Genomic DNA, 25,801 nt, shown 5'->3' on the forward strand with positions numbered 1-25,801 from the left:
CTGTCCTGATTTCCGGATTGGTCTCTGCTCATGACCTTCCTCCCTCCAAGGATTTTGTGCCCACCCACTCACCCCCTCAAAGCCTCTTACAGGAGCAACTGCTTTTCAGCATTCAACATATCTGGGCAGATTTGTTTAGTTTTGGGTTAGATCAGAGCAGCCAGCAAGTGGCCCTCAATGCCTTTCTTGGCAGCCCTTAGCAAGCTTGGAGGCACCCCTACACACCTGTAGGCCTTGCACTGCCTTCCCAAAGCTGGGTAAGGAGGTGCTGGGCTTGGGGAAGGAGGCAGGTGTGATCTGTCAGGGTCCTAGAGTCCTCAGTCAGCTCTTTCCCACCTTTGGCAAGAAGGTGGGAAGGCTCTAGGTCCCGCCAGAGCCTCGTGCCTCCTTCCCAAAACCCAGCGCCTCACCTGCCTACCTTTGGGAAGGCAGCATGCGGGCCGGGGCGTGTGTGTCAAATTTTGGCCTTGCTCCCCTCTCCCACACGACAAGTCAGTGTGCGGCCCACAGGTTCTGTGCTGAACTACTCTTGTGGCCCACTTGGTATGAGAAATTGGAGCACCCTGGTTTAGATGGTGCATATTCCTGCTCTGGCGCCTTTGGGTGAGGGGTGGATTACAAATACTTCCAGGGAATAAATGATGCATTTTAATGTAGTTGAGTGTTTAATGAAGCCAAGAACTGTATCATAAGATTTGAAAATGTCGGAATGCAAGGCATCCTTGCGTTGCAAGCTGCACGAGTCTGGGAGGTGTGGTCTGGTCAGTTCACATCAGAATCCACAGAAATATCGTTCTTCAAACCACCCCTATTATTATCCGGGATGAAAGGATCTCTTCAAATTGGTTCTCTAAGTGTCTCATTTCTCCATTCTTAAATTTGGTTCCCCACATTTCGCAGGAATCTGATTACAGAATCACATTTATCCTCCATCTCTCATGATCAGCTTAGCTTAATGCTTGCCATCAATTTCATTTTAATTGATTTTAATTAATTTTTATAATGAAATGTTTTTAGAATGTCGTACTATTTTATTGTTGTTAGCCGCCCTGAGCCCAGCTTTGGCTGGGGAGGGCGGGATATAAATAAAATTTATTATTATTATTATCACTAATTGCAATCAAGAAAACGACATGTTTGACGTGCCTCATTCTCCCTAGGGAATTTCTGAGGCTATCGGTGTAGCTTCAAGCACCCATATTTCACAGGTGCTGATGGCAGTGCGGGACTTCGGCCACGCAGCCATTGCAAGGAATACTGAGACGTCTGAGGTAAGGGTGTGAAGTGAGGAAGGAGCGTAGCAAGAGTGTAGGCCAGCCATCCCCAGCCTGGTGCCCCTTCCCCATCCGTGTGTTTTGAATTGGAACTCCCATCAGCCCCTGACAGCATGGCCAATGGTTAGACGAAGATCCTGGCGGATTGGATCCTTAGCGGCTCTTTACATCCACACCCAAAGCATGTTGGAAAAGAACGAATCCTGCCCCATTTCCAAACATGCTCTTTTTCAAGGGATGGGATCCTTACCATTCCAAAAAGGCAATTGGATCTGCTCTCATTATGGAAGCCAGACAGCTTCCTCTGTGGGTATGTGTCAGAGCTGCCTCTAGGTCCCAGCTCACAGAGGACCAACGCTAGGCTGTCGTTATGTACAAAAGCCTTTATTGAGGTTCAGTTTCCATTTCAAAGCCGCAGCGCGCAGCTCTACGTCTTACACCCTAGACCGGCGAAGTACCGTCTGAGTCTCCTCCCCTATGACACCAGTTTAAGATCCTAGCCCGGCTCCACCTTTTACGCTGCTCTCTCCTCCTCTGGGTCCTCCTGCCCGCTGGGGCATTGCCCTTTCTGGACTCTTCCGACGCTGAGTCGCTTAGCTCCTCCCCCTCCCTCCGGCGGGCTTTAGGACCCGGTTCCCAATCCTCATTCTCTGCTGTCCCGCGCTCCTGTACATTTGAACTTGCCTCTCGCGCCAACCCAGTGACCTTCCTCCTGACCGTTACACTACTTCTGTCACTGCTTCCCTCTTCCGGGATACTGGCCGGATCTGACCTCCCCTCCGTTGTCTGACTCTCCGATGGAGGTGTGGTCAGCCCTGCCTTATCTTCTCTCCCTGGTGGGGAATGCACTGGCCCCGATCCTTGGGACTCTTCCCCCCCACTCTGCTCTGGTGGGGAAGCTGGTCCTGATTTCCAACTACTGCTCTGGGAGTCCCTGCTGCCCCCTTGCTCCTGGGGCGTTCCCCTTGGGAACCCCCTACCCCTGGCCACTGGCGCCCCCTTCTGTGAATCTTCCGATTCGCTGGAGAGGCTCATGGAATCCCTTGGTCCACTGTCCTCTTCTCCTACGCTCCCCTCGGATTCTTCCCCTTCGCTCTCCATCTCCTCTCTTCCCTGTGCCTCTGCTCCTGAACCCCTGACAGTATGTCTCAGTCATCCTTCTGAAGTGGGCTCCAGCAGTCCTGTCTCTGTGGCTCCAGATCCTAGATCTGATCTGATCAGTCAAACAGATTCGTTAGAAACCATTGGTCACCCCCCAAAGTACACTGACCCCTGTTTTTAGGTTGGTTGTCAGATGGTTGGTTGGCATTTCTTCAATAGTGGAAGCTAATGGGGACCCCCAAGGGTCATCTAGTCCAACCCCCTCCGATGCAGGAATCTTAAGCATCCCTGAGAGATGGCCATCCAACCTCCAACGAAGGAGAGTCCACAACCTCCCAAGGGAGAGTGTTCTGCTGTCAGAAAGCTTTGAATGAAGAACCTCTTAGAGTTTGGAAGAGGGGACACCTCTCCAACTGAGGGGAGGGAGCAGAACCCAAGAGAGAAGGCAGGCGGCAGGCTGGGAGAGGCAGAGAGAAAGAGGGGAGAGGTTTCAGCTGCATCCCCTGCCAAATTTGCTCTCGTGCAAGAGTTCTTCTGCCTTACGGGAGTGCCTGCTGGCCCCATTCAACTATGTTCTAGAGTAGACCCACTGAATTTAATGAAGATGACTAAGTTAGGCCCATTCATTTCGACAGGTCTACTTGAAGCAAAGCATAGTTGAGTGTCGCTCTCTGTGTTCACCTCCATATATTTGTCAATTAAGCGAATTATTACAAAGGCATGTGAGGAGAATCAGAACTTACAGGGTTAAACAGTTCTGTGTGACGTCTCACATTCTGAGGCGTGGTTATGTTCACATACGGGAATCTTTCTTTGTGTGTGAGTTTCTTTCGTTTTTGGCTGAGAGGCGAAAGGATGTCTGCTCTTTCGCCGGGCTGATTTATGATGTTTTTCTACTCATTAAAAGACTCTTGGAGTTTAGCAAGAAGCCTGCATTCAGTCTGATTTATTATCCACACACAAGGCAACAGTTTCTGCCGCTGCAAAACTCTGCTAAGGACTTTGCTAAGAGAGCTAAGGGAGCTCAAGTTTTCTATCGGCACAGACGTCCATCGGCGCAGCAGAAGTGTACTGGGCGCCATCTTATCTCACAAGGCATAGTAACTGCGTGCAGATCTAACAGTTCCATAACCTGAGGGGGCCTTGGGGTCATGTGCCCCCGACTCTCCAATTCTCCAACCCAGCTGGAAGGAGATCAGATCCTTTTCCTTCCACTTTCAGTTAACTTCCCTCAAGCTTCCGGTCTCCGTTTTGCAACTGTGTTAGAGGAGAAGGGAGCAGGAGCCGATGAGTCCAAGGCTCATTCACACAATAATAAACCATAGTTTATCACAGAGGTAACCAAAATGGTGCCCTTCAGATGCTACAGACTGCCACTCCCATCCCTCCTGACCTCTGGCCATGCTGGCTGAGGCTGATGGGAGCTAGAGGCCAACCTATGTTGATGCCCTCTGGTTTATTGTTACATCTGAACGCAGCCCTGAACTCTCTTGTGCTCTGCCATCCAAGAGAAATGAAACCCAGGAGTGTGGTACCTCTGGATTTTTGCTGTGAGTTGGTAAATGACCAAGGAAATTTCCCAACCCTCACTATGGAGAAGATGAGCAGATCCACCTGGTTCATTTTAATTTTTAAAAAGCAGCTCCCATGGAAAAGAGCACCAGTGGTCAGTCTACCCTACACTGTCCTGCACTTTCTCCCTGGTTGACTGACCGAACCCAAAGAGAACACCTTCATGGTTCCTCATCATCCTGGGGGGAAAGTGACCAGTGGGGTGTCACAGGGTTCTGTCCTGGCCCGTTGTTGTTCCACGTTTTTTTAAAATAAAAGACTTGGATGAAGGAATTGAGGGGATGCTCATCAAATTTGCAGATGACACCAAACTGGGAAGGGTAGCCAATGCCACTGAAGACAGAATTGGGATTCAAGATAACCTTAACAGATTGGAGAACTGGGCCCAAACTAACAAAATGAAATTCAATAGGGTCAAATGTCAGGCTCTACATTTAGGCAGGAAGAACCCGATGCACATATATAGGGTGGGGGAGCCCTGGCTTGCCAGCAGTTTGAGTTTCCTGGAGGAAAAAAAATACAAAATTTGTAAGTCTGCACAACAACTTGTTGTTGTTGCTTAGTCGCTTAGTCGTGTCCGACTCTTCGTGACCCCCTGGACCAGAGCATGCCAGGCACTCCTGTCTTCCACTGCCTCCCGCAGCTTGGTCAAACTCATGCTGGTAGCTTCAAGAACGCTGTCCAGCCATCTCGTCCTCTGTTGTCCCCTTCTCCTTGTGCCCTCCACCTTTCGCACAACAACTTACTGACTACTAATATTTTCCCAGCTGCTAAAAGGTCCCAACTAAATGGTGATTTGTCTCCAATTGCACTTAAGGTTTCCAAACTCACTTTCCCCATCCTTTCCCTCCAGAATACTAGCGAGACGAATGCCAGTATCACCGTCATCCTTTGCTGTGGTCAAATGGCATCCGGGGCACGGCAGGATGACCTCCCCCTTTTTATAGACCTCATCACAGAGGAGCTCCTCTTCCAATTCCAGAACAGCAGGAAGGTATGGCTCTGATTATCACACGGACTCCTGTTGTTTGTTCTCTCAGCTATACCATACTTTTCCGTGTATAAGACGAAGTTTTTTTTTATTATTATTAAAAAATGATGTTTAAAAATGAGGGTCATCTTATACACAGAGAGTGCATAGGAGGGACGTGGGTTTGGTTGCCGCTGCAAGCCGGAGATAGTCAACAGCTATTGTGTGCGTTATTGGTGGCTGCAGCAAGGGGTGGTGTTGATTGGCTGTCGCTGCGGAAATTGGGAATGCGATTGGCGGTTTCTGCCGGCGAGGGACAGACAATAGGTGGGGTTTGCGACATGTGTGAGTGGCAGCATAGGTTCAGCGGGTGAGCAATTTTTGGAATCCCCTCCCCCAAATAGCTGAACAACTGTGGGTAATCCTACCCCCGAAAAGCTCAGCAACTCTGGGCAATCCTTCCCCCATTTTCTTAATTTGGAGTCCCCCCAAATAGGGGGTGTCTTATACTCGAAAAAATATGGTATATTCTGCCTTTCTCCTGTCATACGTCTCCAGGAGGTGTGCAACCATTTCCCCCGTGGTCACCATCCAGGCACTGAGCAGACCTCCTGAGCTCCATCAAGGTCCTTGCACCACATGCCTTCAGACTGCCCTAGGGCAGGGTTTTTGGATTCATCCACCGAAGGGTTGTAGACTGGGGTGTATACTGGCTCCACACTTAGGACCAGATGGGGCATTACAGTGGAACCTTGGTTCTCAAACTTAATCCATTCTGAAACCAAAGCGTTCCAAACCAAGGCATGCTTTCCCATAGAAAGTAATGCAAAATGGATTAATCTGTTCCAGACTTTTTTTAAAGAAACCCTAAAACAGCAATTTAACATGAATTTAACTATCTAACAAGACCACTTCTGGGTTAGGGTTAATTTTTGGATTGGTATCTGAAGAAGTGTGCATGCACATGAAAGCTCATACCTAGAACTAACTTAGTTGGTCTTTAAGGTGCTACTGGAAGGAATTTTTTGTTTTTGGATTGGGTTAGTGTTAGGGTAAGGATTAGAATTAGGATTAGGTCAGTGTGGCTTTATGTTTCCTTGTGATTTTGATTCAAACTCAATTTTATAAAATCCCTTCTCCTTTCAGAATGAGGCTTTGAAGAAGAGCTTTATGAAGGCAGCAACTCTAACAACCAAGGCGCTTGTGCAATCGAATGTGGGATATGTCACCTTCCCCCACAAAGACGAGCTCACCTTCTGCATCACAGTGAGTAAAAGAAAAAAGAAAAAAAGGGGGGGAATCTCCTGGGGTTTCTTTTCAGAGCGTTTTTTCTTAAAAATAGCTGTGTAGGTCTAGCTCTGGGTTGCATGTTCTGATCATCTGGCCCCAAACCATTTCTGGGTGGTCACGTTCTGCTCCAACTCAAGTTTCCAAACCCACTTGAAAGGCAGCCCTACATTGTGGCAACCTCAGCAGGATGTCACCAGTGCCTAAGTAAAAGAGGCTAGGTTCTCCCAGGAGGAGAGGGCTGTCGATGGCTCCCAGCCATGATTGCTATGTTCTACCTCCACAGAGGAAGGAAGCAATGTTTCTGAATATAGTTGCTGGAAGCCACAGGTGGGGAGAGGGCTCTTGGGCTCATGGTCTGCTCCCTGGTTTCTCACAGACGTCTGGTTGGCCACTGTGAGAATGCTGTGAGGATGCTGGACTAGATGGGCCCTTGGCCTGGTCCAGAAGGCTGATCTTATGCTGTTCTTATGCGGTAGAGCTCTGCCCAGGAGAAAAAGGGATCTTATTCCCAGATCCAGGAAGCCCACTCTCCTCCTCTAGGAGGACCCACTTGCCAATTGCAAAGAAGTTGTCAAGTGGGCTGGATAGAGAGCACAACTCAGGGCTTGGTGTGGTGGCAGGGATGGCGCCTCCAGTTCCCTGACATGCTGTGTGCTTCCCCACCACAGGAGGTCATCAAAGAGGAGCCAATGGCATCACTCACCATCTTACATCCCGCAATGGAAACGATCATTCGCATGACGTAAGTACGGCCAGACACAGTACATATTTCTTCACCAGGTTTATGGACTGGTGGGTGCTGATCCTTTCCTCTCCCCTTCTTTCTCTTTTCAGTGCCTTGAGACCATGCATGGACCCCCTGCTCCGGTCTCAGCTGCTACAAAAAACCATCAGGAAGGTCTTCCAATTGCCATCATTGCAGGTTACGAAGGTCAAAGCCGGGAGCTCCGTGCTGGCAACACAGAGCCAGGTGACTGGACCTTCTGCTTCTGGAGGAAAATGGGGTTGCCAGGTTAAAGGATTTGAGGGCAAAGAGTCTGAGCCGTGTAAGCTGCAAAGAATGCTGCCCGAGACACTTGACCCATCACAATGATGTAACAGCCAGAGACTTGGGGTGTATATTTTTGATTTTAATCCTGTTTCCATATTTATTGCATTTCACCTTTGGCTAGAATGCATCCACGAATGATTCCTGCATGCCTGCATTTTGTGACTCTCATGCCTCCCTCCTACGCTACATTTAATTTTATTTGTTTGCTTGTTTGTTTATATGCTGCCCATCTGACTGGGTTACTCTAGCCACTCTGGGCGGCTTCCAACAAATTAAAACACAGCCAGACATCAAATATTTAAAACTTCCCTATGCAGGGCTGCCTTCCGATGTCTTCAGATGGAAGTATAATGATGTATCTCTCTGACATCTGATAGGAGGGTGTTCCACGGGGTGGGCCCCACCACCAAGAAGGCCCTCTGCCTTGGAACACCCCAAGGAAGTTGAGCCCAGTGTGGAGTCCTGTATCTTTATATCGCATGGCCTGTAACCTTACATACATCAAGAAACGTTTGATGTTTATGACTCTTTGTGTGCCTTGCTTGAACCCCTGCATAAGCTTTGTTACGAATTTGGACTAGAAGGCTCCAGAGCATATGGGATTTCCATGGGGGTCTTCAGCTTCTAACTGCTTTTGCTTCTCTCCTTCCAGGACTGTTATCAAGAGACGATCTACATCTGGCTCAACATGCTCACCAGCTTGCTGTCGGAGGCCCCCTCTCTGGAGACGCTGCAGAAGATATTAGTGGTAAGGGAGTCCCCAAGGTGTCAGAGCAGGGGGGAGCAGCAGCTCCCATGCCGGAGGACAGACCCTCTTGAAATGATTGCACGGGGGGCATCTGTGGTCAACTCGCTGGTTGTGGGTGCTGATGGTCAAGTGGGCCTCTGTTCTGCTAGCAATGCTTGTGCAAGGCACACAAGATATGTCCTCTGCTGATGGCATATGGGGAAGGGCCGTGGCTCGGGGCAGAGCATCTGTCTTGCATGCCCAAGGTCCCAGGTTCAGTACTCAGCATCTCCAGTGGGGCTGGGAAAAGGCTCTCTGTCTGAAAGGCCAAAGGGCCAACTGCCAGCCCTCATTACCTGTGGATCAATGGCTGGGCTTGGTCTAAGGATGCTTCCTGCATTCCATTGCTATGGCTGTGGTGAGGTGTATGTTGTATTGTTGTAATTATCACACACACAAACACACCAATGACAGGTCGCAGGGCGGTTCACAACATAAAAATACAAAATCAGAACAGAAAATGCATAATAAAACAAAAGCAACCCAAGAGCCAATTAATATCTAATTCTACTAAGCTGCCTCGAGTCCCTGTCTGGGAAAAAGGTGGGTATTATTATTAATAATAATAATAATAATAATAATAATAATAATAATAATAAACAAATTGCAGCAAACTTTCTCCTTTACAAAACAACCCCCTTTTGCAATTTGTCCCCTCTATGAAGCTTTGTGAATTTGCAAACCTGGATTAAGGGTTGTCCTTCCATGTGATGACGATGATTTCTCTCCCGCAGCACACAAATGGCTGGATTGACTCCACAAAAATCAGTGAGAGGCAAAGAGCAGTCAAGACCACCAACGTACTCCTGAAATATGTCTCCGAGCATTTGGACTTTGATGTGAGTGACCAAGGCTTAACGCTGCAATTTCAAATCATATTGCATTGGAAAGTTCAGGTGTGAACTAGATGAAAGCTGTATGGCATGGCCATTCCAGGGGAAGGTGCCAGCCAGTGCTATTTTTCTAGAAAAAGAGGTGCCAGGACTCACCATGAACTCACCACCCTTGTTCTCTTATAATGGCAATAGTGCCCACCTGAGAGGTGCCAGTGTTAGCTTTTTGCAGTATAGTAGCACTGCAGAGAGCTTGCTGGGGAGACAATGCATAAAAAGGGACTCAAAAATAACTTAAACAAGATTTTAATAACAAAAACAAAAACTCCTTATACACTAAATACACCAACAACAAACCAGACCCAACCACCAACCCATCCCCCAGGGTAATGGGAAAGCTAGGTGCTGCTCCTTATATACTATACCCAAATGCTGACACAGTTTAATCAATACAACTCAGCACCTGCTATGTTTCACAGCTGTAAAGCTGGGTCTCGTTATTTTGCTCTGGCCCCTTAAAGACATACACAACTGGTGGAACAATGATGAACCTTTACATTTAAAGAAACCATTCAACATTTCCCCTGCGGTTCATCATTGTGGAACAAAAACATAAAGCATATTTTGTATATGTCTTTCATGTGTAACCTTTGGAAGTGCTTTAGTAAAAATGTCTGCAATTTGATTGTCACCTGGAACATATTGAAATACAATCATTTCATCAGCAATTAGTTTCTTTACTAACTGTAAACGTAACCTTAAGACTCTAGTGCGCTGCGTATTGGTCTCTGAAAACAGGATAGCGAGTCCGCTCTGGGAATCAAGGTAAACTCTTACTAGTAGTGTTACTTTCATCTGTAGGTCTGCAAATACTTGCAGATACCATTCCACATCACGAGTGGCCTGAACGCATGCACATAATTCACTCTCTGTTGTGGAGAGACAAATAATGGTTTGTGTCTGGGACTTCCATTCAAATGGACAACCTTTATAACAAAACACCATACCAGACACACCCCTGCAATTATTTTGTTCCACTGCATGAGATGCATCGCAGAAAATTTCAAAACCTTTGTCAATACATGATGTAAACTGCAACCTATAATGTTTGGTATGTTTAAGGTACATTACCACTCTCTTAAGAGCAGAGAAACATTGCGTAGTGGGCTTTTCCACAAATTTTGCCAGAAAGTGAAAAGCATAAGTTATATCTGGTCTTGAGATTCTTTGAATGAAATTTAGCTTGCCTATAGCAGAACGATACAAAGTTTTGTTAGGAAATGGCTTATCTTCACCTGTAAAGGTGAAACCACATACCATAGGCGTTTCCTTCCCATTTGCATTTTCTTAAACCCATTTTGAATCAATAAGTCTCATATCTGGGGTTTGTGGTACAAGAGACCAGGTGTTATGCTCTTTTAAAGAAGCTATCTCAGAGTTGATAGCTTTATACCAATTTACTTGGTGCTTAGGTAAATTCTGAACATCATTGTAGCTTTTTGGCTCAAAAACCGCCTTATTGGCATACACAGTATTTAAAAGCTCATCTGCAAAACATTGTGGCTTCTGTCTCTTTCTGTCTGAACGTCTCAGTCCGGAAGGAGAGTCAGACTCCTCAGACTTAATGGGACTAAGTAAACTACTAGTTTCAGGTTGTAAATCATCATTGTCAGACTGAAGAGGTGCCTGTAGGCTAAGATCACGGTCAGAAAACTCAAGAGAATCTAACCTCCCCTCGGGTGCCTGTGACTTTAAATCATCAAACAAATTATCAGATTCAACAGGCTTTTTGTCTTGTTCCATTAATTCAGAAGACCATTTCCTGCTGCTGCTGCTGCTTCTTCCTCTTCTTCCTCAGTATCATTTATACCGTTAGTATCTTGGAAAACAGCAACGCCATTCCAATTTACAGTTTCTATCATGCTTCTGGTAATATGAAATTTGCCAGTTGCTGGTATGTAAATTCTGTACACCCCCTTCTGGTAGCCCATTAATTTTCTCAGAACACTACACTCACCCAATTTCTGCTTAGCGGGATAATGCATAATTACATCTGAATCCCAAATGCGTAGGTATTTCAGATTAGGGCGTTTTTTAAACAGCTTCTCATAGGGGGTGACATCTAAACCAGAATGATAACTGCGATTTCTAACGTAACAAAAGGCATTGAGCGCTTCAGCCCAAAAGACTTTGGGCGGATTAGTATCGTACAGATAAGTTTTAACCCCTGCCTGCAGGTCATGCTGCACAACTTCAACAAGCCCATTTTGCCAGGGACTTCAGGGGCAAGATAACTCGTGAGTAGGCCCCTGTGCCTCAGAAAAAAATTCCCCGCCCCGGTCAGAAAACAGATACTTAATTGGTTTGTTAAAATGCATTTTTACCCAGTTGCAAAAAGCTCTGTACTTCTCAAATGCTTGGGACTTCTCAGCTATTGCATAAGTCCAACAATATCTACTATACTGGTCTATCAGGGTAAAACAGTACTTAGAACCTCCTAATGATGGTGGGAGTGGCCCAACTAAATCACAATGTACATGCTTGCGTGCAACCTTAATCTTATTCTTGCAACAGGATAGACATTGCATAAAGAATTTACATGGTTTTAAGTTTAGGCCATTAACAATATTCTTTGTCTTAATTACATCAGCAAAATTCAGGTGTCCCAGAATTCTGTGTGCTTCATGGACACACCCGGAATGTGGCCTTACACTCCTCAACCCCTGGCTTGACTGTGCTGCTCTGCAATTTATAGGCGATTGGGAGTAGGTGTGAAAATACAGTCTATATAATCAGAGTCCCGGGCATACAATAGACGTTTGTTCCCATTGAAAAACTCACTGTCAGAGCTGCCTCCAGGTCCCAGCTCACAGAGGACCAACGCTAGGCTGTAGTTATGTACAAAAGTCTTTATTGAGATTCAGTTTCCATTTTAAAGCCGCAGCGTGCAGCTCTACGTCCCGACCTTAGACCGGCGAAGTCCCGTCTGAGTCTCCTCCCCTTCCACACCAGTTTAAGACCCTCGCCTTGCTCCACCTCTTCCTAAGTTCCTTTCTCCTCTGGGCCCTCCTGCCCGCTAGGGTCTCATCTTTCCTGGACTCCTCTGACGCTGACCCTGACGATTCTTGCCCCTCCTTCCGGCGGGCTTTAGGACCTGGTTCCCTATCTGGGCTACCTTCTGTGCCGCTCGCCTGTACCTTTGAACTTGGCGCGCGCGCCCAGCCTGCAACTTTCCTCTTGACCGTTAACTCGCTCTCCGATGGAGGCGTGGTCAACCCTGACTCATCTTCTCTCGCTGGTGGTGCATATGTGGGCTCTGACACCTGGAACTCCTCCCCCCACTGCGCTCTGGTGGGGAAGCTGGTCCTGATTTCCAACTGCTGCTCTGGGAGTCCCCGCTGGCCCCTTGCTTCTGGGGTGTCCCCCTTGGCTCGCCCCTTGCCCTGCCCATCGGCGCCCCCTTCTGTGAATCTTCCGATTCGCTGGAGAGGCTCATGGAATCTCTCGGGCTGCTGTCATATTCTCCTACGCTGCCCTCGGATTGCTCCCCCTCGCTCTCCATCTCTTCTCCTCCCTGCGCTCCCGCTGAGTCCCTGACATCCATCCCCCTCGAAGCCCCCCCTTCCCCCCTCCCTCTCTTCTGGCGTGGGTTCCGGGTGCTCCAATGCTGTGGGGGTGCATGCCGGATACCGGTCTTTCCCCCTGGCATGCTGCCAGTCCGTGACGGGTACATCGACGTCACTCTCCTCCGCTTCCATCTCGTTGCCGGCGTGCTCGAACCCAGGATCCTCCCCCAACCCGTCCATGCCCCCTTCTTCCCCCATTTCCTCTGGGGAGTCTGCGTGCCAGGACCCTCTGAGCAGTCCCCTGCGCCACTCCTCCTCGGGTTGAGTGTCCCACCAATAAGAGCGTTCCGCACCCAAGTCTGAGACCGACCCCTCCGGCGAGGTAGTCTCTGGAACCGTCTCCTCAGCCGAGGAGAACCCCTGAAACGTACTGGCTGAGAGTGTGGGGGTGAAAAGATATTCGTCAAAATAATCCTCCGGCATGGGCCTGTGTGGGAAGAGTGCGTGGAACTCGTCTTTGAGGTAGTGCTCCTCCACCGCATAGTACAGCACCCAGCTGTTGGCGCTGGCCGGGGCACCTTCCCTTGTGATGAGATATTCGACCCCCTCTTCCCCCCATCTCGAGTCCAAAATCTCCGTCACCTCGTTGAGTGGCCCCGCCCTCGGCGACCCCCCTGTCCTGGGTGCGTCACTAAGCGGACTGGGAGCCGTCCCTGGCTCCTGAAACCTGTGAGGTGCCTTGTAGGGCGTTAGCACCGATCTATGAAAGACCGGGTGCATTCTGGAACCCTCCGGTAGTGTCAAATGGAAAGCCACTGGGTTGATCTGTGCCTCGACTAGGTAAGGGCCCAGCTGCTTGTGTCCTAGCTTCTTCTTAGCTAAGGATCTGGTCGGCACTGCCTGGGCCGCTAACCAGACCCAGTCCCCTACCTGTATGTCCTCCCCCACTCTTCTGTGTTTGTCTGCTTGCACCTTGTATGCGTGTTTTGCTAGGTCTAACTGTCTACGGAGCTGTTCATGGACCTCCTGTAACTCCTCTGCCAATGCCTCTGCTCCCTGCGGCTCCCCCTCCCCCTCTTTCTCTAAGCCCGGGAAGGTCCTGGGATGTCGCCCGTTGTTGGCGAAAAAGGTGTCACCCCCGTGGACATGTGTTGTGTGTTGTTGTAGGCAAACTCGGCCAGGGGCAGGTAGTCCACCCAGGTCGAGGGCTGCTGGTTAGCGTAGCATCTCAGGTACTGCTGCATGATGGCGTTGACCCTCTCCGCTTGTCCGTTGGTCTGCGGGTGTCTTGCCGACGCTAGGTTGACCTTGACGTTCAGGATTCCCATCAGCTTCCGCCAGAAACTCGAGATGAACTGGCGCCCCCGGTCGGACAGGATAGACCGTGGTCTATGAACAGCTTGGCTGTCTGTTCCGCTGTGGCCACCTTCGCGCAAGGAATGAAGTGCGCCATCTTGGTGAACATGTCGACTACCACGAGTACTGCTGTTTTGCCCCTCGAGCTGGGCAGGTCAGTGACAAAGTCCAAGGCCACCCTCTCCCACGGTTGGGACGGGGTCTGTAGCGGTTCTAACAGTCCCGCCGGCGGTCTGTGTACTGGTTTGGCCCTTTGGCATGTGTCGCACCTCGTGACGTAATCCGCGACCTCTCCCCGCATCTTGGGCCACCAAAAGTCTCTGGCTACTAATTCCACCGTCTTTTCCTTGCCGAAATGTCCGGCGCTGGGTGCGTCGTGTAGCTGTTGCAGTACTGTCGCGCGGAGTTCATCTCCCGGTACGTAGATGGCCCCCTTGCGGAGGAGCAGTCCGTCGCGTATCTGGAACTCGTCGTCCTTCGCCGTGCCGCCGCGCACCTCCTCCATCTTGGATCGCGCGAAGGAATCTGTTCGCAGCTCGCGTCGTATCGCTTCCAGGTCTACGGTGGCTGAAGCGCATGCCCACGCCTTGGGTGCGAAAATGTGTTTGGCCGCTACCGGTGCTGATTCCTCCAGATACTGCGGCTTCCTGGATAGCGCATCAGCCATGATGTTGTTGTCTCCGGGGATATATTCTATCCTGAAGTCGAAATCCGCAAAGAACTCCGCCCAGCGGATATGTCTCTGGTTCAGGAACCGCGCCGTGCGCCAGTACTCCAGGTTCTTATGGCCCGTGCGAACTTGCACCGTGTGTTTGGCTCCGATGAGGAAGTGCCGCCACGCCTTGAATGCTGCATGAATGGCCAGCAACTCTCTGTCCCAGATGGTGTAGTTCTGCTCCGACTTGCTGAGATTCCTGGAGTAGAAAGCACACGGCCTCCAATCCCCTTGCGGGTCTTGCTGCAACAGGACTGCCCCCATGGCTCTGTCGGAGGCATCCGTCTCCACCCTCATGGGTTTGCTGGGGTTCACATGCAGCAGTTGTTCCTCGGAAGCGAAAAGACGCTTGAGTTTCTGAAAAGACTGCTCCGCCTGCTCCGTCCAGATGAACTTCTTCTTCTTGGAGCTGAGGGTGTCCGTGATGGCCGCTGTCTGCATAGCGAAACCCTTGATGAACTTGCGATAAAAGTTAGCAAAGCCGACAAACCTCTGGACCTCCTTCCGATTGCGCGGGCTCTTCCAGTCCAGTACTGATCGTACCTTGGCGCTGTCCATGGCGATTCCCTTGTCGGACAGCTTGTAGCCCAGGAAATCCACCTCCGTCATGTCGAACTGGCATTTCTCCAGTTTGGCGTAAAGCCTGTGCTCCCGTAGTCTTTGCAGGACTTCCTTGACATCTCTCTCGTGAGCCTCCTGCGATTCCGAGAAGATCAGAATGTCGTCCAGGAAGCAGACGCACTTCTTGTAGAGGAGCCCCGCTAACACGTGATGCATGAAGGCTTGGAAGCAGTGGGAGCCATTTTGTAAACCGAAGGGCATAACCCTATACTCATAGGTGCCCAAGGGCGTGAACATGGCCGTCTTCCACTCGTCGCCCTCCCGCATGCGTATAAGATTGTACGCCCCTCGTAGATCCAGCTTGGTGAAGATGCGTCCCTTCATCACCGTCGCGAGCAAGTCGTCGATCTTGGGCATCGGGAAAGCCGTGGGCTTGGTTTTCGAGTTTAAAATTCTGAAATCAACTACCAGCCTCTTTTGGGGCGTGTCTTTTTTCTTCACAAAGAACACAGGACTGCCCCCCACTGCTTTAGATTCTCGGATGAATCCCCACTTCAAATTGTGATCTATGAACTCCCTGAGCTCTTGCAGTTCGTCTTCAGACATGGAGTACAGTTTTCCGGTCGGCAGCGTTGCCCCCGGCAGGAGGTCATTCTTGCAGTCGTAGGGTCTGTGGGGAGGCAGCTTGTCCGCTTCCTTCTCGCAGAAGACCTCCAAAAACGCCTTGTACTTGTCGGGTACCGCTTGCAGCATGCCCAGTTGTAGCTGTGGGTCATCCTCTTGCCCCTCGTCCTCCTGGTCAGTCATGATGCAATGTTCTGCGCAGTAGGAGGAGCAGAAGGTCAATTTACGCTGGTACCATGCCAATGCCGGGCTGTGCCTGTCCAACCAGCTCATGCCCAACACTATGGGCGTGTCTGACAGGTGGGTGACGTTGAAGCTGATGACTTCGCGGTGATTTCCAATGCGCATCACCATTGGCGGCGTTTGCTGTACCACCTGTCCCCCCAGCAATTCTCTTCCATCGACTGTCACTACTTTCAGGGGCATCGCGGCAGGCAGGAGCGCTATGCTATGTTGCTTGATGAAATCCACTCCTATAAAGTCTGCATTGCTACCAGAGTCAATGGTAATAGGGACTTCCATGGTGAGCCCATTGGGAAGCTGGAGTGTTGCGGTAAGCTGCACCACTGGTTTGGGTGGGAGGGGGTCTGTGGGCTGTAAGATTCCTGGGGACTGCTTCACTGATTCGTCTGGCTGGGCCCCAGCGGCTCTGCTTCCAGCCAGACTTCGTCGTTTCCCTGCTGCGTTTCCCTCTGCTGAGCTGCTTCTGTTACTTTTGCTGAGGCTGCATTGTGCTTGCGGAGCCTCTGGGGGCACTCTTTTGCCATATGCTGAGCACTTTCGCAGATGTAACACTTCCTGTTCCCTCTAGGAGGCTTCATCTTGGCTGCTCCTGGTGTGAGGGCTCTGGTCGCTGACTGAGCCTTGGCACCACCTATCTCCATCGGCTCCTCTCCCCCTCCCAGTGGAGGCGTGGATTGAGCACGCGCTGAGTCTCTGGGGAAGAAAGGAGGTGCCCTTGCTGGCGTGCGTCCCCAACGCCCTTCATCTTTGCTCCAGGGACGTTCTTCTAGCCGCACACCAATCGTCAGCGCCTTCTGGACCACTTCTTGAGTGCTCCGTGGCCTCTCCCCCCTTGCGATTTCGTCTTTCACAGCCCCGTTCAGCCCCTCCCAGAACAGGTCCCTGACGGATGCTGAGTCTTTTTCCCATCCCAGCGCGTTGACCAATGCAGAAAAGCGGGAATGATATTGCCTTACAGTGGCTCTGCCTTGTTTCAAACCGTGAATCTCTTTTCTAGCGACATCCACATCTATCTCCGATAAAAAAACAATCGTCCATTGCCTTAATGAAGGCTTTTGCGTTTTGGAGGGCTGGATCATTATCTCTCCACAGATTGCGCAACCACGCTTTAGCTTCTCCATGGAGATGTGTTAGTATGAAGCCTACTTTCTCCTGCTCATCTCTAAAGTCCTTCTCCAGCAACTTTAGCGCAAAAACTACGTCTGCTCTGAAGTTAGGATATTGCTGCAGACTCCCATCGAAATGCGACACCAGGCTCCCCCCTCTCTTCCCGAGCCCGATCCCTTCTGATTTGGCTCCCGGTGGCCCCTGTTTAGTCAACATTTCCAACCTGTTTTGCAGATCCTTGCAGACAGCATCTGATTCCTCTTCTCTCCTCCTTGCCGCTCGTATTTCTGCGTTAAGTTGTACCACGGCATCTTGCAAAGCTGCCAGTCGTTCTTCTGTAGTCATCTTGTGCTGCTTTTGTGAGCTCGCGAAGCACCAATCTTCGCCCCTCGCTGCGTCCTCTCACGTTGCGAGGTTCTTTGAGAGTGAGACGGGACTTACTGTCAGAGCTGCCTCCAGGTCCCAGCTCACAGAGGACCAACGCTAGGCTGTAGTTATGTGCAAAAGTCTTTATTGAGATTCAGTTTCCATTTTAAAGCCGCAGCGTGCAGCTCTACGTCCCGACCTTAGACCGGCGAAGTCCCATCTGAGTCTCCTCCCCTTCCACACCAGTTTAAGACCCTCGCCTTGCTCCACCTCTTCCTAAGTTCCTTTCTCCTCTGGGCCCTCCTGCCCGCTCGGGTCTCATCTTTCCTGGACTCCTCTGACGCTGACCCTGACGATTCTTGCCCCTCCTTCCGGCGGGCTTTAGGACCTGGTTCCCTATCTGGGCTACCTTCTGTGCCGCTCGCCTGTACCTTTGAACTTGGCGCGCGCGCCCAGCCTGCAACTTTCCTCTTGACCGTTAACTCGCTCTCCGATGGAGGCGTGGTCAACCCTGACTCATCTTCTCTCGCTGGTGGTGCATGTGTGGGCTCTGACACCTGGAACTCCTCCCTCCCACTGCGCTCTGGTGGGGAAGCTGGCCCTGATTTCCAACTGCTGCTCTGGGAGTCCCCGCTGGCCCCTTGCTTCTGGGGTGTCCCCCTTGGCTCGCCCCTTGCCCTGCCCATCGGCGCCCCCTTCTGTGAATCTTCCGATTCGCTGGAGAGGCTCATGGAATCTCTCGGGCTGCTGTCATATTCTCCTACGCTGCCCTCGGATTGCTCCCCCTCGCTCTCCATCTCTTCTCCTCCCTGCGCTCCCGCTGAGTCCCTGACACTCACACATTGACTTTAAGAAACGCACAGTTATGCCTTGATGAGCAGAGCTTCTTACTGACAATAAATTGTCCACTGACGGGCAGTAAATGCAGTTCGCTATCGTAATGTTTAAAGAGTCAAGTTTAATAGTACCCCTGCCAAGCGACTGCAAGACTTGTGAATTGGCTAAATGTACATTACCAATATCCTCTTCGAAAGAAATAAACAAGCTTCGATTGTTGCAAATGTGCTGAGATGCTCCTGAGTCCACAATAAAAGACTTCCACTTGGCACCTTTAATTCTTTTACGATCTGTAGTCCGAGCATGAAAAGCTCGCGGCTCGTTTCTGTCTTTACGGTACAATGTCGGCTGCTGGGCTGATGACTGTGACTGACGAACAGAAACAGACTTGGGAGTACTTTGCTTTCTTTTGGATCTGCAGTCCTTTGCAAAATGTCCCTGCTTATTGCAGAACCAACAACGCTTTGCAGCTTTAAATGCAGTCGTATCAACACAAGTTTGCATATGGCGTTCCTCATTGTTTCTGGAAATAGGAGTGCTTATGGCACAAGCCTCCCTTCTATCCAACTCGCCCATTAATCATGCCGTTATTTTTTTTTAATAAATTTTTATTAAGATTTTAAAGGTTACAAAAAAATAAGAAAAAATACAGTCAAAAAAGAAAATAAGAAAAAAAAACAATACATATATCAAAATACAGAAAAAAGAAAGATAAAAAACAAAGGTAAAAAGAAAAAAAAGTAAAAAAGCAAATCAAACCTTTAACTCGCTTAGTTGCAATCACTTATTTCCTTGACTTCCTCATGCCTCCCATTTTTGTATTCTAATTCTGTTAGATATTCTAGCAAATCCTTCCAACCTTGTTTTTATCCTAATAGTTTATCTTAACATACTATACTTCCCCTCTTTATATTTTAATTGATATAAATATTTCAACACATCCTTGATCTTAATTTTATCCTCATATCTTATCTTAATATACTGTAATTTTCCATTCTTTCCTTCACCAAGTTATCATCCACTTTAACTTTGTTTAATCTTATTTCCCATTAAAACTTATATATCTGTACTTATTCTTAAGACATTTCCCCTAAGGTCAAAGAAAAAATTCAATTCCGCGATTTTCCCATCTCTCATTAAAAAAAAACAAATTTATATTATATATACTTTAGATTCCCAATTTTCTTTCACCAAATCCCCTCCCCAGTTTCGGCCCTTCAATAGTTCCATTAATCTCGGAAAACCATCAGCCCGGAGATCTTAAATCCGAGGCTCTTAAGTCTCTCTCCTGTCCCCTCTGCCAGTCTTTTTGATAGTCTTTAATGTTGAAAATCAGATCTTGGGGAAGCCCCAATCCAACAGTCATCATATTACTTCCTGCCAAACTTCCATAGTTAAAAGTAGGGCCTATAAAGTATTCCAAATCTTGTTTCACACTCTTTTCAAATCCAAAGGCCCCCAAAGCTCCAATCTTCCAATCTCCACCTGGCTCGGATTTATATTCCAAAGGTCATTTGATCTCCACATAGGGTGATCTCTCCATCTTTCATCTTCCAGGCCAAACCAGGCTTCCATCTCCAAATATTTACTTCTCCTAGCTGTCATCATGTAGGGCCTCAAGTAGTAATCCACTATTTGCCTCTGTAGGGTTACGGCTCCCCCTTTCCTCACTTTGCTCACAACAAGATTCTCCTTTTCAAATTTTTCAATTTGTTCAGTTGAAAGAGGTTCCTGTGCTTGGTTCTTGTCCACTTCTTTGCCAAAACCTACTTTTATTTCCAAGATTACCACATTAGTAGCTGTCAGGGACTCAGCGGGAGCGCAGGGAGGGGAGGAGATGGAGAGCGAGGGGGAGCAATCCGAGGGCAGCGTAGGAGAAGATGACAGCAGCCCGAGAGATTCCATGAGCCTCTCCAGCGAATCGGAAGATTCACAGAAGGGGGCGCCGATGGCCAGGGCAAGGGGGGACCCAAGGGGGACACCCCAGAAGCAAGGGGCCAGCGGGGACTCCCAGAGCAGCAGTTGGAAATCAGGACCAGCTTCCCCACCAGAGCGTAGTGGGGGGGAGGAGTCCCAGGTATCAGAGCCCACATATTCACCACCAGCGAGAGAAGATGAGTCAGGGTTGGCCACGCCTCCATCAGAGAGCGAGGGAACGGTCAAGAGGAAAGTTGCCGGCTGGGCGCGCGCGCCAAGTTCAAATGTACAGGTGAGCGGCACAGAAGGTAGCCCGGATAGGGAACCAGGTCCTAAAGCCCACCGGAAGGAGGGGGAAGAATCAGGGGGGTCAGCATCAAAGGAGTCCAGAAAGGATGAAACCCTAGCGGGCAGGAGGGCCCAGAGGAGAAAGGAACTTAGGAAGAGGTGGAGCAAAGCGAGAGTCTTAAACTGGTGTGGAAGGGGCGGAGACTCAGACGGGACTTCGCCGGTCTAGGCTTTAAGACGTAGAGCTGCGCGCTGCGGCTTTGAAATGGAAACTAAACCTCAATAAAGACTTTTGTACATAATGACAGCCTGGCGTTGGTCCTCTGTGAGCTGGGACCTAGAGGCAGCTCTGACAGTAAGTCCCGTCTCCCTTAAAAACCTCGCAACGTGAGGGGACGCAGCGAGGGGCGAAGATTGGTACTTCGCGAGCTCACGAAAGCAGCACAAGATGACTACCGAAGAACGAATAGCAACCCTGCAAAACGCAGTGACACAACTCAACGCAGAAATACTAGCGTCCAGGCGGAGAGAAGAGGAAGCGGCTGATGTCTGCAAAGATCTGCAAGTCAGGTTGGAAATGTTGACTAAACAGGGGCTACCGGGAGCCAGACCAGCCTAGCGTTGGTCCTCTGTGAGCTGGGACCTAGAGGCAGCTCTGATATGGAGGCTTACAATTTGGATAAGAAAATTGGCTTTCTGGTGGAAAAATCAAAATTGGAAACAAAACTTGTCAGAGCTGCCTCTAGGTCCCAGCTCACAGAGGACCAACACCAGGCTGTCGTTATGTACAAAAGTCTTTATTGAGGTTTAGTTTCCATTTCAAAGCCGCAGCGCGCAGCTCTACGTCTTAAAGCCTAGACCGGCGAAGTACCGTCTGAGTCTCCTCCCCTATGACACCAGTTTAAGATCCTAGCCCGGCTCCACCTTTTACGCTGCTCTCTCCTCCTCTGGGTCCTCCTGCCCGCTGGGGCATTGCCCTTTCTGGACTCTTCCGACGCTGAGTCGCTTAGCTCCTCCCCCTCCCTCCGGCGGGCTTTAGGACCCGGTTCCCAATCCTCATTCTCTGCTGTCCCGCGCTCCTGTACATTTGAACTTGCCTCTCGCGCCAACCCAGTGACCTTCCTCCTGACCGTTACACTACTTCTGTCACTGCTTCCCTCTTCCGGGATACTGGCCGGATCTGACCTCCCCTCCGTTGTCTGACTCTCCGATGGAGGTGTGGTCAGCCCTGCCTTATCTTCTCTCCCTGGTGGGGAATGCACTGGCCCTGATCCTTGGGACTCTTCCCCCCCACTCTGCTCTGGTGGGGAAGCTGGTCCTGATTTCCAACTACTGCTCTGGGAGTCCCTGCTGCCCCCTTGCTCCTGGGACGTTCCCCTTGGGAACCCCCTACCCCTGGCCACTGGCGCCCCCTTCTGTGAATCTTCCGATTCGCTGGAGAGGCTCATGGAATCCCTCGGTCCACTGTCCTCTTCTCCTACGCTCCCCTTGGATTCTTCCCCTTCGCTCTCCATCTCCTCTCTTCCCTGTGCCTCTGCTCCTGAACCCCTGACAGAACTGTTAGATCCAAAAACTAAGAATTTGTCAAGAATGTATAACTTGCTGTTGAAATGGAATACTCAGGATGAAATGGTGAAATCTGCTATGATTAAATGGGCACAAGATGTTGGACATAACATTATGATGGCTGACTGGGAACAGTTATGGACCACAGGCATGAAATTCACGGCATGTAATGCCCTAAGAGAAAACTTAATGAAAATGATTTACAGGTGGTACATGACACCAGTCAAGCTTGCAAAAATTTATCATTTGTCCGATAATAAATGTTGGAAATGTAAAGAGACTGAGGGTACATTTTTTCACCTTTGGTGGACATGCCCAAGGATTAAGACTTTCTGGGAGATGATCTATAATGAAATGAAAAAGGTATTTAAGTATACCTTTCAGAAGAAACCAGAGGCCTTTCTCCTGGGCATGGTCGGCCAATTGGTGTCAAAGAAGGATAGAACTTTCTTTATGTATGCCACAACAGCAGCAAGAATACTCATTGCAAAATATTGGAAGACACAAGGTCTACCCACCCGGGAAGAATGGCAGATGAAGGTGATGGACTATATGGAACTGGCAGAAATGACTGGCAGAATCCGAGACCAAGAAGAAGAGTTGGTGGAAGAAGATTGGAAGAAATTTAAAGTTTATCTACAGAAACATTGTAAAATTAAGGAATGTTAGAAGGATGTTGGAATGAAGTTATGTGGTTTTAGCAGAAATGATATAAAGGTCTAAGTAAAAATGGATTGTTAATTGGTGAAAGAAGAGAATGTAAATTATAGTATATTAAGATAAATTTTTAGGATAAAAACAAAGATGGAAAGGATTTGCTGAAATATCTAATTGAACTAGAATACAAAAAAGGGAGGTGTGAGGAAGTCAAGGAAATAAGTAAAGGAAAGAAAGTTATGTAAAGGTTTGATTTGTTTTTTTTTAATTGTCTGTTTTTTATTTTTTTTTGTTTAAATTGATATTTGTTTATCTTTTTTTTCTAACCTTTAAAATCTTAATAAAAATCCATTAAAAAATAAATAAATCAAATCCAAACTCTTCTTCTTCTTCTTCTGAAAGCATGCCAGACGGTTTTCTCTTGCTGGGCTCTGTGGGACGAGGGCTGACTGTGCATCTCTCTCTCTCCACTTCTTAGGTATCCCAGGATTTCCCCCTTCTTGGACAGCTGGTGGCGCTCTTGTCCCTTCACCTCGCAGACAACGTGAAGGAGATTGGCCTGCAGTCAGCGGAGGCCTTGTACCATCTCCATTACATCATGATAGCCAAAATGGGTGAGGGGGATGCTGGGAAATGGCTTGTTTCTTGTAAGCCGCAGGGTGGGAGATCTGTAGCCCTCCAGAGGCTGCTCCAACTCCCATCATCCCTGAGTGTTGCCCATGCTGGCTGCTGCTGGGGTTGATCAGGGAGTTCAGGAGGGCCAGAATTGTGCTAGCACTGGCCTAACGCCAACACCCCGTTGGCCAGAGATGAGAGGGCAGTCTTGGGGGAGGAATTCACTGCTGATGTTCATCAGAAAAGCCTTCTGGACCTGACCAGTGGCCCAGCCCAGTCCAGCATCCTGTTCCCACAGGGGTTGATCAGATGCTTGTGGGAATCCAGCAAGCAGAATTCAAGCTCTTTCTGCTCCTGTACTTTGCTGCCTCTGACCATGGAGGCAGAGCATAGCCATCCTGGCTAATAGCCATGGGTAGCCTTCTCTTCCATGAATTTGCCTCATCTTCTTTGAAAGCCATCTTGGTCCATGGCCATCAGTGCCTCCTGTGGCAGGGAGTTCCAGAGTTTAGCTGTGCATTGCAAGAAGAAGGACCATCCTGAAACTTCAGTTTCATTGGAGGTCCAGTTGTTCTCATGTTATGAGGGCAAGAGAGAAAGCTTTCTCTCTCCACTTTCTCCAAGCCATACATTGTGTCTCCGCTTCCTCGCCGTTTTTCTAAACGGAACCGCCCCCCAAATGCTGCAACTAGCATTTGCTCCACAAGCACCCCAGTCCTTTTGGTTGCCCCCTTCTGAACCTTTTTTCCAATTCTGAATTATAATTTTTGAGGTGAAACCAATAATTGTTTTTGTTGGTCCCAGCGGGAAAACTGGAGGTTTTGAGCAGGGAGCACTAATGCTGGGTTCTTTTGCATGCATATTCCAAAACCCGACCCTGCTTAGGTAAGGAACTGGAGAAGAGGAGGAATAAAAATAAGAAAGGCAACATGGTTAGATGGGTCCGAGAAGACTTCTTCATCCCTGGGCCCTCCCTCTTCCACTACAACATCGCAAAAGTGGCCAAGGTAGGGGTGGCCTTTTGTACTCTTTATTGCTAAGACCACAGCCACTCCCAGTTAGCAAAGATTTGCTCACTCGGGCCAATGGGGCCCTGCCCCACCAACTTCAGCCTGCCCTCAGGCAGCCCACGCCTTCTAGGGATGAGGGAGAGATTCAGAGCAGTTCACACTGGAAGCCAAAGCTATCAAATCAAGGCTTTCAGAAACATCAGGAGAACTGAAACACAACCCGCCTTTGAAATTCACATGTCCTTGAATTTCGCAATGCCAAACAGTGTGTAAAAAATCCATGCGTGAGCTATTAGTGTAAATAACATTCAGAAATGCATTGTATTAGAATAAATTGCTCAAAGACAAGTGCCCGGTAGCCTAAACTGCATGCAGAATTCTACTTATTGAAATTCTACCAGGTGCTGGGAGACCTAGGGTTCAGATCCCCACTCACGAGTCAGTCACAGTCTCTCAGTCTAACCTACCTCATGAGACTAAAACGGGGAGGAGAGAGAACCATGCATTGCCACCTTGGGCTCCTCAGGGCGGAAAAAGAATAGGAAAAGTTGACTCATTCAATGCATCTTTCACAAGGCACTGCCAAGCCAATGGACTATGCCAACCTTGTGGTGGGTGTTTTTGTTGTATATTAAGAACTAAACACACAGCCGGCAGGTTCCCACCCAGTCTGTTTGGCATTGGTTATATAACGGATAGCCACTATTATTCACCCTCTCTGTTCCTGGAGGAATTTTTTTTTTAAAATTTTCTAGTCTGATTTTAGATTGAACCTCTTCATGTTCCAATGTCATAACCAATTTAAGATATGGATCGAAAATAGCAAGGCGTCACCTGACTTTTAGTTTCGTTTGTTGTAAAATCTTTCAGCTACTTAAATAAACACATAAATAGAATCACCAAATTGTAGAGTTGGAAGGGACGTGGGGGTCACTTAGTTCAACCCTCTCAAGGCAGAGTGGAGATGTCTTTCACTTGGTTTGTGAAGGCACCCTTGGACTACTGAAACGTGGTCAGAGTGTGGAGCAGAAGAAAACTCCCTCTTCTTTCTTCTTTGTGCCAGGCTTTTGGGGAGCACCTCACGCCCAGCCAGATCAACGAAGTCGTGTTGAAGGCGATTGACAACCTGACAGTGGAAGACAGAGCCGTCTCTCAGGCTGCAGGAAAGCTCCTGAGGTCCTTCCTTGAGGAATGCGGCATGGAAATGGAGGACGTAAGGCTCAAAATGGAGGCAGGGGGAGCAGGTTTCCTCTAAATCAAACATTCTCTTCGGACTTAGAATTAGCTTGTTTCTGGGAAGTAAGAAGAGCCAGTGTGGTGTAGTGGTTAAGAGCGGTAGACTCGTAATCTGGGGAACCGGGTTCGTGTCCGCTCCTCCACATGCAGCTGCTGGGTGACCTTGGGCCAGTTACACTTCTTTGAAGTCTCTCAGCCCCACTCACCTCGCAGAGTGTTTGTTGTGGGGGAGTTACAGATAGGTAGCCGTGTTGGTCTG

At 49.0% G+C, this 25,801-nt stretch overlaps 2 protein-coding genes across 2 annotated transcripts in view; both read left to right on the top strand.

Moving 5' to 3' along the window:
• LOC307204602 (maestro heat-like repeat-containing protein family member 7) overlaps positions 1-25,801 on the top strand; it is a 371,363-nt gene that overhangs the window by 328,408 nt on the left and 17,154 nt on the right. Inside the window, exons 2-6 of the mRNA XM_079956203.1 lie at positions 7,911-8,006; positions 8,780-8,884; positions 23,160-23,295; positions 24,248-24,303; positions 25,370-25,519. Coding sequence (XP_079812329.1) covers positions 7,947-8,006; positions 8,780-8,884; positions 23,160-23,295; positions 24,248-24,303; positions 25,370-25,519 — 507 coding nt within the window. The 5' untranslated portion in view covers positions 7,911-7,946. The remainder of the gene's footprint in view (positions 1-7,910; positions 8,007-8,779; positions 8,885-23,159; positions 23,296-24,247; positions 24,304-25,369; positions 25,520-25,801) is intronic.
• On the top strand, positions 702-7,300 carry LOC307204586 (maestro heat-like repeat family member 5; the record flags this gene model as incomplete). Its single annotated transcript, XM_079956189.1, has 6 exons — positions 702-761; positions 1,161-1,271; positions 4,801-4,941; positions 6,064-6,183; positions 6,876-6,949; positions 7,042-7,300. The coding sequence occupies 6 exons, from the start codon at positions 702-704 to the stop codon at positions 7,298-7,300; spliced, it is 765 nt and encodes a 254-aa protein (XP_079812315.1).

This window comes from Podarcis cretensis, assembly GCF_951804945.1.
Source record: "Podarcis cretensis genome assembly, chromosome: 15".
NCBI lineage: Eukaryota > Metazoa > Chordata > Lepidosauria > Squamata > Lacertidae > Podarcis > Podarcis cretensis.